The following is a 13,681-nucleotide window of genomic DNA, read 5'->3' on the forward strand; positions in this document are numbered from 1 at the left end:
ACACTAGTCTCATGAATGATAACGATATCACCCTGTATGTCTTTTTCGTACTGTATCCAAAAATATTTCATTCGCCATACCATGATGCTGGTCTACGGCTGACTCAACTCCAAAGAACAAATCGGTAAATCATGGTTCATACTATGGCATCTTTCCAATCCAGACACACCATACTCAAGAAACAACATCAAAAGATGAAAGTAATCAGCCACCTGCTACGTACATACATTAAGCCGTAATCCGTTCGTTCTTCCTCGCCTTGTTCAAATAACCCATCACAACTCCATATCTCTGACTCTGCTGTGCCACCTAAGGTTGACTGTCATTGCAGTAGATGGCTGCCATACATGCATGACACCTTTCTCGTCTAGCGGGAACTACCTTGAAATAAAAGTACGGAGTACGGGCCACAGGACCCATCGAAAGAGTCCCGCTGGCTGGCGACTTCTTTGTTCATTCCCTCCCTAGACGTAACATCAGCGAGGCAGGTATGAATATCGGATGGCCAGTGGGACGCAAGGTGAAGTAGAGGACATGAAGATAGACATTACAAGTAATATACTACATCTATGGTGAATACATGCTTAGATGTATTCACTAGGACCCCAAAGTAAGACATTACGCCAGGTATACTACGTTCGGAGGCTGATATGGATGAAACAGTGAATAGACACTCAGATATATTCACTTCATACTACCAGGACAGCAGAGTCTGCTTGAGCAAATGTCTTCAGATCTCCCTGGGCCTGACCTCCTTGCATGCTTCTTCCTCTTCCAACTCTCTTGCTGGCTGACTGGCTCCGATATATCAGACATCAATTACTGTGCCAGCTACTACTGACAGATTTGACTTGATATGTTTATTGAAGTCATTTTGTCTTTATAGAAGAAGAAATGGAACCAATGGTGATCTTCATTGCTGATTACAGGACAATTGAAACGGACAAATGCTCCGTGTAGAATCCACTGGTTCGCCATGGATTCAAGTGCACAGAATGCACCTCTGTTTGCTCAATCAGAAGCATTTCTGGCTGTTCGGTTCAGCCACAAAGAATTGGTCCAAGTTGTCGATGATCCAGCATGTATTCTGAAAGATGATATTGTCCCGTTCCTAGTGGCACCTAATCCAGTAGGCTGCCTGTGGTCCATATTCTGACGAGAAGATGATGCCATTGTACGTCCAAGGATTATACGATGGCGCACGTTTTCTCGATTATTCCCGTTGCGCCAGCATTTCAGATCCAGATGGAATTAGCCCAGAAGTAACGCTACATTGCATTGCAGACTTCTACCGGTCAACCGTCCTCAGACTTTGCCGGAGTGTCTATGATTGAAAGTGAAACCCAAAGTATGGACGAGGCGTTAAGGTGTCACTCTGTCGAATTTAAAGGGTAGACGGAACTTCAGGAGATTGACATACTCCGACCATTAACCGCTGTCTATGGACAGTGATGCGCGAAGCAGGACAGCCGACAGACCCAATTGGCCAAGAGTGTTTCAGTGCAGCTGGACCGAGGAATGGGAGTTCCACTTGGCGCCTCTAGAGGGATGGGATCCTGGCTGGCCATGTTGATCACACTCAAGCAATGCGGGACTGCCTACAGATCAACCATTGCAGAGGAGCAACCCAGAGGCGACGATTATTCGCCAGCATATTACTTGCTTGGCCAGAGAACTGGCCATTCTGTCATGATGACTGTGAATGGATCGAATGGATCGAATGGATCTCACAAGGCCTTTCATCCCGAAACCCGGAATCGGGATGATGAGGCCGCCCGCAAATCAGCAATCATGAAAGACTTATTGGAATGGTTCAAAGCCTCAGACTCAATCCTGAACGTGTGTTGGCGGAGAGAAGCCTTCAACGAATTTACATTGTATGATTTGGGGGGAATATAGATCTCTGGTCGACAAGAAGACAACCGACATACTGTGCAGTAATTGAGCTAAAACGCTTTGAGCATCACCACGAAAACCACCTCGAAAACCAGCTGATTAGTTATCAGTTCTCTCTCTCCAGCAGCTAACGGAGAGTGATCTGGTTTTATTGCTTCTACAGGCCCTTTTCTGATCTGACACTGAACTTCTTGCCTTCCCGCAAGGGTAAAAAAAGTCAGTGATGGCATCGTGTTACCGCCGCTTCCTACTGTCTAATATGGTTCTGGTGCAACTTTGCGTCCAGTGGAAAATGTGGAGCTGAGCACTGCTGTTTTTCCCAACCAACTCTCCTCCCACTGCCAGTCATAATGGAGCTGTCGAAAGGGGCTTTGAGCTCCAAGTTTGCTAGTACTTGAGACGGTTCAAAAGCTCCGCTCAGAAAGGAGCCTGTGCCTTTGGATCTTTGAGACCTATCACCGCAAGTGGTCACATTCATTGAGCATTCACCCATCCTTCAGGGAATTAGTCCATTGCCAGATGCTATTCTAGATCGACTCTCTTATCTGAATCATAGTTCACTGTATTGTTGGACCATACAAAACACATCCGCAGCATCCTTAAGCTTGACGATAACCACCCGGGCAAGCTGCTTGTTATTAAAGTCATGCCTGGGTGGATCATGAGATCAAGACTAGGAAGGATCAACGCGATGGAGGTGGTTCTTTTATTAAGAACGAGATTGACGAGCTTAATGATAGTACAAGGGCCAGAGTGGTGTCAGCTGCTTTACGGGGGGAGTCTCTGATGGAAGTCCAAACCAGGAACCCACCTCCCGCAGGCCATCGAGTTGCAGTTCAGGAAAGCCAAGTCCTTCATCTCCAGGCATCAATGCATGAGCGTGACGCATTCCATCGGGACCAGATGCTGAAAGCAGAAAAGAAACATCAGCGTGCTCTGGAATCCAAGGATAAGAAGATTAGCGAACTAGAGGAACGCATTGAGAAATTCAAAGAGGAAGTGAAAACCCTCCAGGGCACGATTTCGCAACGGCCCTTCTCCAGAAACCTATCAATAAGCAGCTTGCTCGATCTGCAAATCTAGTCCTCTCTATCTTCATGAAACGCTTGTAGCTGAGTGAATAAACGCACAGGCGGCCATTCTCCAATCAGTGATCTATTCCCACGCCTTGTTCCTATCTTCGCCTAAGAGTATCTTGATCTTTCTTGTTTAGGTAGCAGGAATAGTAGATATGTCTCAAAGCAATCATGATTGCTTAGCATGCTGTCACCTATGGTAAGTCTAACTTGCCTATCCTCTACTGCAGCCTGTAGGTCTAATACTATAAATCTAATATGGCTATAAGGCATGAGCCTTATATGTTGTGGATAGAGTTTAGGCTTAGGCATGTTATTCATTAAAGGATTTCAGTGATATTTAGTAGCTAATAGAGTCCCTATAGGCATGGAGATTACAATAATTAATTATATTATGATTAGTAAAAAACCTCCCCAAGAATGATGAAATCAGGATGACCACGCTGCTCGACAGTTCGGGCAGGACGGGCTGATAGGATTCCCACGTGGGGTTCGAAATGTACTCTGAGTAGCAAGCCACACGTCGATGCAGGCTTTGTGGTAATTCGTACCGCACTGATTTTTGCAATATACAATGTCGTCAAGGTCAAGGTCGTCTTCTTCGGGGCCATCGTGCTCGTTGTCGGACCCTGCGTCGGACCCTGTTCCCGCATCATTATCGTTTTCCTCATCGCTGTCTTCTGATCCCTCGCCGTCTTCATCACTGTCTTGTCCTCGTAGAGGACACATGCAGATGTCGCAGTCTCCTTCAATTGGCTTCCGAGTGGTCCTTCTGGGCTCACTCTGAGGCACGGTTGGCTCCGCCACATGAGTTGCAACGGCCGGCAATGAAGACTCTGCAGATGTCCGGCGGGGAGAAGGTTCAGGTTCAGGCTCGTCCTCCCTGTCTCCCCCTTCTTCCTCCTCTTCTTCATTTTCAACAATAGCCGACCTCTCCGAGACACGCTGCTCGCCCACTGACCCAGCAGCAAGCAACCGTGCCCGACTCTCAGCTAACTCCCGGAGCGATTTCAACACAGCAGCTAGAACAATCTGCTCCTCGAACGCCCGCAGCTTAGCCCGCCAGCCGCTGACCAGGCTGTCTGCCTGGTTTTGGTGGAAGCGTTTGCAGAGGACTAGCGGGGCTAGCTCGAATAGCAGGCTGTCGACAGATAGGCCGCGCTGGAGGAGTCTGGTGCCCTCTCTGAGAAGGTATGAGGCCCTGTCTCGATTGTCTTTCCTTACTGGCAGCGTGCAGCGGCGCCGTTTGGATGGGGCGTACCCGTAGCAGTGGCGCTCACATTCGGGGTAGACTTCAAGGATGGTAGATAGATCGGGGTAGGACATTGTGCTGCTAGAGGATGATTACTTGACAGTGGGGTGATGTCAATTCTGAGAAGTGTACTCTGTTGACTTGAAGACAACAACCACCACAAGATATCTGGACCTTATATGCCATAACCTTCTATACACCTGCTCAGGACCAACTGAGTCTACCCACCCTCACCATCATGACGACACAGCCACTGGCTAAACTGCACTGACTGTGCCACAGCACGCTATGCGTCTGAAAATATCCAAAGCCAAAAATCGTTAACCTCATGGGGAAAGGCACCAAGGCATCCAAGTTTGAAACCCTGCTTGCTGATATCAACAGCCAATTGCCCTGGCCATGTGCAGCCACATCGCTCATCTTAGGCCGCGCCAGTTCACTGATAATGCAGGCATCGACATTCTTGAGCGCTTACGCAGTTAGCCTTGTGCCAACATTTCAAGGAAGATAGGGGCTTGTATGGTTACATCTGGCAGACGCCCATTCCATAATAGAACAAGTGCGACGGCCCGCCAGGGCGAGAAGTGCGCTATCTGCAAGTTACCACTCGCGTGACTGTAATAAGGTAGTGTTGGTTACTGATATGCCCCATAGTCCGGCGCTTAGCAGGGATCTGATGGCCGCTACCCCAGTCTAGCCTCGTTGCGGATTGATCATTTGGCTGTGCCGTTTGGGCTTTGGGCTTTGGGCTTGGGCATTTGGATGCAGTGCTTGAAATAGCATACAGTCTTTGAGGCGGTGCATTGCTCCCATAGTCAAGGCCGTAATGGGAAACCGCGTTGGTTTGAATCCCACTCTTGTGTGGGGGTGTGAGGTTACTGAGGTGTGGCCATACTTGGTATGGCAGAGATCTGATCATGTGATCTCACTCAGTAGATAGCTCCTTCCACTGTATAATAGTAAACATAGATTTATATATATAATAAATTAATAAAATATCTTTATATTTTAAACCTCTCTCTACTTATTCTATAGGTTATAAGCCTGGAGCCTCTTAGAGAGCTTTAGGGAATTATTCCTAAGTTCTTTCCTTAAGCTATTTTACTACTTTTTACTTTTAAAAGCCTCTTTTAGTGGATATTCCACCTAAAATATTTATCTAGGCTAGATATTCTACCTAAGATAGAAACTATTCTTTTATTATCTTTATTAATAGAGCCCTATAAAAGGTTCTTATATTTAAGAATCCTTATAGGTATAGAAGCCTAATAATTACCCTTAGATATATCTAAAATCTTATTCCCTTAAGGGATGTATCTAAAACCTTATTCTTTTATTTAAATCTTTCTTTAAGATATCTTAAGTAGATCTTAATAAGCTATTATTATTTATAGATATAGATTCCTACTAAATATAATCTAAAGCTATAAAGACTTACCTATATAGCTAGAGGGTCTAGTAGACTATTAATAGAACTTATAAGAAGCTAGAGCTATAAGAAGTAGGCTATTAGACTAGATTATCTAATAATACTAAGCTTTCTAAGTAGTAAGAGAGAATTAAAAAGATAATTTAAGATTAGAAAGAGATAAATAATAAGGCTTATAGTATTATCTATTTTACTCTTTCTTATACTATTAGATATAAAGTAATTAATTTAGAATTATCTAAAGCTATTTAGGATTATCTTAATATAAAATATAATATAATAATAGATATCTAGTCTTTTAAGGGGCTGCAGATAGCTATAAATATAGTATATAATAGCTATAATAAAGTCTAAAATTATATATTAAAACTATTATAAGTACTTAATAAATTTAATTATAGTCTTAAGAAAGATAAGTAGCTTTCTAAATCTATTAAAATCTAATTCTTACTCTATAATCTTAGTAAGATATAGAAGATATTCCTTATATCTTATCTTAATAATTACTATAATAAGAAAACTACTATATTTAATAGTATTATATAAATTCTAATCTAAGAGGAGATGTATATGAAGTTTAATATATTATCTATAAATATTATAAAAGTATAAAAAGGAAAGAAGCTAGCTTAGAAGAATAATAATTCTAAGAATAAATTAAATTAATTAAATTAGTTAAATTAATCTAATTCTAATTCTAATTTAAATAACTAGAAAGATTCTAATAGCAAGGTTCCCTGAGAAACTAGGAAGAACTAGAAGTATTACTATTATAATAAAATAGGCTATAAGAAGCCTAACTACTAGGAGTTAAATCTAGATAAGAAGCCTAATAAGAAGTCTTTATCTAATTAATCTAATAATTATAATTATACTTATATAATAGGCATAAATAGTAAGATATCTAATAGCTAGTATTTAACTACCTTAATACTTAAAGAAATAATACTTATCTTTTATACTATTAATAATAATAATAATAGAGTCCTTCCCTCTATTAATAATAATAATTTAATTAATAATAATAGTATCCTTACCTCTGAACTAAATAAATAAGATATTAAAGATATATAGATAGTAATTATTACTATTAATCTAGCTCTATGCCTATATACTAGTACTAATAATTAGATTATTAACTTAGGAGCTACTAAATACTTTATTATAATATCTATAAACTTTATAGATAGCTTAAGAAAGCCATGTAAATAGGGTATTAAGATAGTAATAGGATAGGTTATATATTCTAATTCTATTAGAGATATTATCTTATATCTTATACATCTAGGTGGATATACTAGATATATTATTATTATTAATATTCTCTATATCCCTAAAGTAGCAGTTAACCTTCTAGATACTATTTAATTAGATTATAAGGGTCTAGAAGTTAATCTTCTACTAGATAATATTATTATTACTTACTTATTAGATAAAATAATTATTAGATATAGAGATATTATCTAGAATACCTATATTCTTTACCTTATRGGAAGYAAYRCYRTRATTAAGGCTRATARGCTAGTTAAAYTAACTAAGCTAGATATACTATTTAAGATATAGCTAATAGTATTCCCTTACTACCCTAAGAGAGGTAATAATTAACTATTCTCTTAGTAAGATTATATACTATAAGAAGATTATAAGTAAGCTAAGTAAGAATTAATAAAATCTTATTTTAATATTAAAATTTATATCTAGACTAGATAAGAGGTCCTAAGTAAGTAATATATATTTATTTTAGATCTACTATATAATAATCATACTAGCACTTATATATTAAAGAAAGATAAGGTTAATTTAATAACTTAGTACTATTATTTTATATATTTATTAATTCCTAATGTTATTTATATATCTAAAATAGTTAATAGAATAGATATTAAGGGACTATTAATTCCTAAGCATGCCTGTAAATCTTATATAGTAGCTAATATAATAGTCTATAAGGGGTATATTACTATATCTTTTATTAAGTAATATAGGGAGTATATCTTTATTAATATTAGTAGTAGCTATAATAATATACTAAATAACTATATTACTAGAGCTTACTACTAGATAATTATTATAGATTAATTTAATAGCTAGGTTACTATCTAATTACTTAAATATAGGTACTAAGTAATACTGCTTATTAAGCTCTTTATTAAAGAAGAAGAGTATATAGGTGTTAAGGTATAAATTATCTATACTAATAATAAAGGAGAATTTATTAAGAAAGAGAATTAAGTATAGGCTAAAGCTAAATCTATTAAATAGGAACTTATAATACTATATACTTATAGTTAGAACCCTATTACAGAATATCTTATGTATATAATATTAATAAAAGTTTATACTATTATTAATAATAAAACCATTCTGCATAAACTCTAGGGTGAAATTATAAAGAGAGTTATTCTAATTAAGAATATCTTACCTATTTAAGATAAGAATATAACTCTATATAAAATATACTTTAATAAACATCCAGATGTCAGCTCTCTGTGGATCTTAGGTTTGGTTAGATATCTTACCATTACTAATAAAATTAAATCTAAGCAGGGTGTTATAAAGATTAATCTATATACTATTGTTAGAGGCATCCAGTAAGCCTTAAAGATATATATATGGAAGCCAGGCATGTTTGACCATAGGGGTCAAACATAGTAGGTCTTTTGCCTCAGTTGGGAACTCACACAGCCTGGCGCGGGGTCTCACAGTATGTTTAACCCCTATGGGTGAGGTGGTGTCAGGGGTTCGATCCCTGGGGGGGTCACCTAATAGACTAACCCTTACTCATAACCATCCCCTAGGGCTGATTCCCTATTGTGATTGGTTAGGGGCCTATATATATATATGAAAAAAGCATGGATTTGCCTAGGCCAAAGAGCCTGCGTCACTGGCTTCCCTTAGAACCTTAGCAGTGAGGCTGAGGGCCTGGGACGTGCCCTAGAAAAGGGGGAGATAACTATTAGAGGCATCCAGTAAGCCTTAAAGATATATATATGGAAGCCAGGCATGTTTAACCATAGGGGTCAAACATAGTAGGTCTTTTGCCTCAGTTAGGAACTCATGCAGCCTGGCGCGGGGTCTCACAACTATTTACTACTATTTAGTTAGCTACACCAGCCTAGGCAAGTAATATATTATTTAGATACTAGTAACTAATAAAGTTAAATATGCCTATAATATTATTTTTAAAGAAGGAAGCAATCTAGATCTCTATAGTAATCTAGATAATAATTATAGTAAATTTATTAATCTACTAGCTATTCCACCTACTGACTATAATCTAAATAAGATTATTAGTGATAATAATTTAGATTAAGATATTATTAAAGGCTAGGATCTAACTATATCTAATCTACCTAGACTAGAGGACAGCATCCCTATACTATAAATATATATAGAGGTAGGTCCTAGCATTGCTAAGGATACTAACTTCCTATATAGAGGCCTTTTTAGTAAGCTAGTAGAAGACCTTCTAGAATATTTCTAGCTAGAAGTAATTTAGCTTATGGAATAGGGGGTGCATTATATTAATACTAAGGCTATAGAAAAATATATATAGAATTATATTATTATTAGGTATATATATATTAGTAATAATTATATTAATATTATTAAGCCTTCTTCCTTTTATAAGGTAATTAATTCTCCTAAAGTAGATAATTAGTAGAATACTATAAAAGTAGAAGTAGATAATCTTATTAAGTAAGATACCTAGATACTTAAGGCCCTACCTACTAGCTATAAGGAGGTTAAGGGGTATTAGATCTATAAGATTAAGATTAGTACTAATAATAAGATTATCTAATTTAAGGTAAGATAGATTACTAAGGGCTATGCCTAGATATCTAGAGTAGACTTTAACTAAATATTTTTCTTTACTATAAAGCTAGCTACTATCTACCTATTCTTTATACTTATAGCTATTCTAGACTATTATTATATTAAGGCAGACATTAAGCTTACTTTCCTATAGGGTAAATTTTTTAATAGTAAAGTTATCTATATAAAGTAGCTACTAGATTTTAATAATAAGTCTAGCTATATATATAGACTATTACTTCCTTTATATAGATTAAAGTAGTCTATATATACCTAATATCTTATCTTCTATAGTAGAGTTACTAAGATTAGATTATAGCTATCTAAGATTAATAAATATCTCTTCTTTAATATCTACAGCATACTCCTTATCTTATATATTAATAATATAAAGATTACTAGACCTTCTAAGTAGATTACTAAGGGGGTATATAAGGCTATTAGTAAACTATTTAATATTTTATTTATCAGCCTAGCTATCTATTATCTAGGTATAAAGATAGACCTAGATATTAAGAAAAGATAGATTAAGCTATCTTAATATACTTACCTTTAATATCTTATTAATATATTTAATCTATATTTAGTTAAAACTATAGTAATACCTATAGAAGAAGGTACTTAGCTAGTTAAATTAGATAAGCTTATTAAATATAATCTTAAACTTAAAGAGAGATATAGAGCAGGAGTTAGCTTAGTTATATATCTAATACTATAGACTAGGCTAGATACTACCTTTACTATTAGGAAGCTAGCTAGATATACTATAAATCTTAATAAATTATATTTTAAGTATCTTATTTATCTTATTTAATTCTTTTATTAAACCCTAGATATCAGAATTATCTATAAGCCTTATAATATAAAAGATATTATATATAAGCTAGGTATTATTATTAGCTATATTAATATAGATTATATAGAATATATTAATATATACTATTTAACTACTAGATATATCTTTATATTTAGTAATAGACCTATCTTATAGGCTTCTAAGCTATAATTAGTTATCTCTTTATCTATATATAAGGCTAAATATATTACTATTATTTATACTATAAAGAAAGCTATCTAGCTTACCTATCTTCTTAAAGATATTAGCTTTAATAGTATATACCCTATATAGATTAATACTAATAGTTAGCCTACTATAGACCTAGTCTATAATACTTAATTCCATGCTTATAGTAAGCATATTAATATTAATTATTATTAGATTAGAGATATAATAGTTAAAAAGTAGGTCTTCCTATAGTATCTTTTAATAGATAAAATAATTATAGATCTTATAATAAAGCTACTTAATTATCTAAAGTTTAATTAATTCTTTAAGGCACTAGGCTTAGCCTAGTAGAGTACTATAAATAGTAGATCTTAATACTATAATTATAGATTAACTACCTAATTAGGAAGTGGCTACAACCTTATTAATTAAATCTAGGGGTATATAGCTATACTTAGTATAGCAGAGATCTAATTATATAATCTTACTCAGTAGATAGCTCCTTTCACTATATAATAGTAAATATAGATTTACATACATAATGAATTAACAAAATATCTTCATATTTTGAACCTCTCTCTGCTCATTCTACATGAGGTATATTGGGGTTTGACTGAGACTTTGGTGCAACTGGGTTTTACTAAGTATGATATGCTATGCTCAGAATAGCCCTAATGCCAATCAATGTATGTTGTCGGTTTGATTTCTGAACCACTGTATCTTTCTAGGGATGTGGTGGGCAAGCAGCTGGGGATGGCAAAGACCCGGCGGGATGGCATACGATGCTGTTTGTACTTGGAACGGGCTACCGTGTGTCCTAATGTGAGACCGCTCATCCTGTCATTGGCTAATGGCGCAATCGATACTACCTACTCCGTCTAGGTCCTAGATCGTGTGAGATGACCAAAGGGTCTGATGGGGGAAAAAGAAAGACAAAAAAAAGAAAAAGATAATGACAAGAGTGGGATTCGAACCCACGCGGTTTCCCATTACGGCCTAAACGTAACTGGGTGATTATTAGCTTAATGTTGAGAGTTAAAACGGGCAACACGATATTCTTACCGCCTTAACCACTCGGCCATCTTGCCCGGTTACGATTACCGACGTATATTTGAATTATATGTCGAGTTTTGGCCCTTCCGCCCAGGGGAACGATAACATGTCGATTATTAAAGGGACTCAGAATCAAGATCGTTTATAATAGTTCAGTCTGAGTCTGCCTGAAATGATGCCCTCTTTCGTCAATAATATGATAGTATATCAATACGTGGCTCATGGCATATTGATTGCTGCCTAATATATCCAAGCCCGATTATATATACTTTACCTTGGGCATGTCACGCTTTGGTTATTTCATGGATATCAATGTGTCCGGAAGAAAGTAATGGTATGAGGTAATTGACCCTTGAATGTTTAGAAGCGAAGGTTGCATTGCTCGCCTCAATACTCAGTTGATAAGATCTGCAGCCGGACATAGCAACCAGGCATCATCCCTTAGAATATAAGGACACCGTTTATAATCTACAAAGTTATCGGACTGAACAATGTCACACCCCTAGTGGTTTGAAGAGTACCCATTCTTAAGCTTTCAATAGACACATCGACGCCGATATCCACCACGAACTCGACATCCGATAAATGAGCGCAGGACAATTAGTAGTTGCCATTCCTTCCAGCCATATGCACCATGTTTTAATCACATGTACCAATGGCACCAAAGGTTTGGTCGTCCTGAGTCGTAGGAATCTTAGCCTGCCAGGAATCAGCCATGGTAGCCATACCATTGTGCACCACCACGTCAGACCTCAGCTTCTTCCTCTGTAAGGAGCGCCATACAATACAGATGGCATGACTAACCAGTATAGAGTTGGTCGATATTAATTTTATCCCTGTACGTGGATGTTCGTCCATTGCGTCAGCGATAGTTGTACCAAGCCTTGTTTCCATATGAGTGACTCGAGCATGTACCGTTATATGGTGGAACACTCGTGTTCTGTTTGCAGAGATAACTTGTTGGGATACTCGTGTGTGCGTTTGGTTGTGAGTGTGGGCGCTCGCCTGGGAGCTTTCGTCCGATATCGAAAACTTGATGATTGAAGTGGGAACGCTCGTTTCATACGTCTGGTTTGTGGATAAGAAACTGATGGTCAGCCTTCGATACATCATGATTGCCAGGCAAGGAACGATGTCACTAACCAAGTCATTTCGAAACTTCCCTTGTGAATATTGAACATCTTCATTCCATAAAACATAACCATGGTATTGAAGCGAAGTAATCGTCTGGTAGAAGTTAGAACCAGAAGGAACGGCTTCCGGGGTCCAAGAACTTAGCCTTCGGCAACAACCTTGATTTGAGAACCTTCGTGCCGGGCCGTTTCCGGTCACTTGCGTTGTCTCCAGTCCTATTTTCCTTCCCCAAGCAGTCGGGATATACCGACCGGATCAGTGAAAAAAAGGAGTTAAGTGGCAAAGCCACCAATCTGCGGAAGATTCAAAGATCCTGACCACGGTTAGCCATATACGTTCAAATACGTTGGAGTGAGTATTATATCATCACTCCTATTCCATCCGGAAGACTCAGAAACAAGCAGGTAGCTAGTGTCGATTAGGGACAGGCGCCTCGTCATCAACCTTGTCCCTCCCAAAGAACGCACAGCGGGCAAGCCATTCAAGTCCGTTATCATGAAGCCGTTGTTCCCGTGCATTCAGAAGACCGGGTTTCTTGTCAGGCAAGGTCAGGTTATGTGTTCGTTTGAGATGTCGGACCAGCTTGCTTGGTTCTTCGAAAGGAGTCTAAAGACAGTCAGGGTTAGCATTGATCACCAGCAAGTGGAAACTCCATACTGACCTTACGCTGGCACCCAGACCAGCGACAGAACCCCTCACCCTATAGACCACTGGATTCTCCGCATTGATAGCAGGCCACTCATCTGAGTACATCCGAATCTGTGCATAGGAGGTATACCCATCTGTTGATCTATTTTCACTCGGAAAAGATTCGAGTGGAAATTAGGGGGGGGTGTTGCGGGATTCAGTCGCCTCCAACAGTTCATTTGTTGCACCTGCTAGGTCCTGCTTTATCAAGCTGATAACCTGGATGATTTTAACAAACTCTGCTGTGTCGTAAGGCGTTTCATCAGGATCTATCTCACGTCTTAGCAGCTGTACAGCTGCTTGAGCATCCGCTTCTCTAAAGACTCGTGGTA

The 13,681-nt window shown here is 37.8% G+C and overlaps 2 protein-coding genes across 2 annotated transcripts; both read right to left on the minus strand.

The window, feature by feature from the left end:
• Positions 1 to 3,401: 3,401 nt before the first annotated feature.
• On the minus strand, positions 3,402 to 4,298 carry Aspvir_002015 (uncharacterized protein; the record flags this gene model as incomplete). The annotated part of the gene is made up of 1 exon (XM_043273618.1): positions 3,402 to 4,298. One exon carries the CDS (start codon positions 4,296 to 4,298, stop codon positions 3,402 to 3,404), a length of 897 nt encoding a protein of 298 aa, XP_043129553.1.
• Positions 4,299 to 13,070: 8,772 nt separating this feature from the next.
• On the minus strand, positions 13,071 to 13,415 carry Aspvir_002016 (uncharacterized protein; the record flags this gene model as incomplete). Its single annotated transcript, XM_043273619.1, has 2 exons — positions 13,071 to 13,268; positions 13,329 to 13,415. 2 exons carry the CDS (start codon positions 13,413 to 13,415, stop codon positions 13,071 to 13,073), a joined length of 285 nt encoding a protein of 94 aa, XP_043129554.1.
• Between the last annotated feature and the right edge of the window lie 266 nt (positions 13,416 to 13,681).

The sequence above is a fragment of the Aspergillus viridinutans genome (assembly GCF_018404265.1).
Source record: "Aspergillus viridinutans IFM 47045 DNA, scaffold_10, whole genome shotgun sequence".
Taxonomy (NCBI): Eukaryota; Fungi; Ascomycota; class Eurotiomycetes; order Eurotiales; family Aspergillaceae; genus Aspergillus; species Aspergillus viridinutans.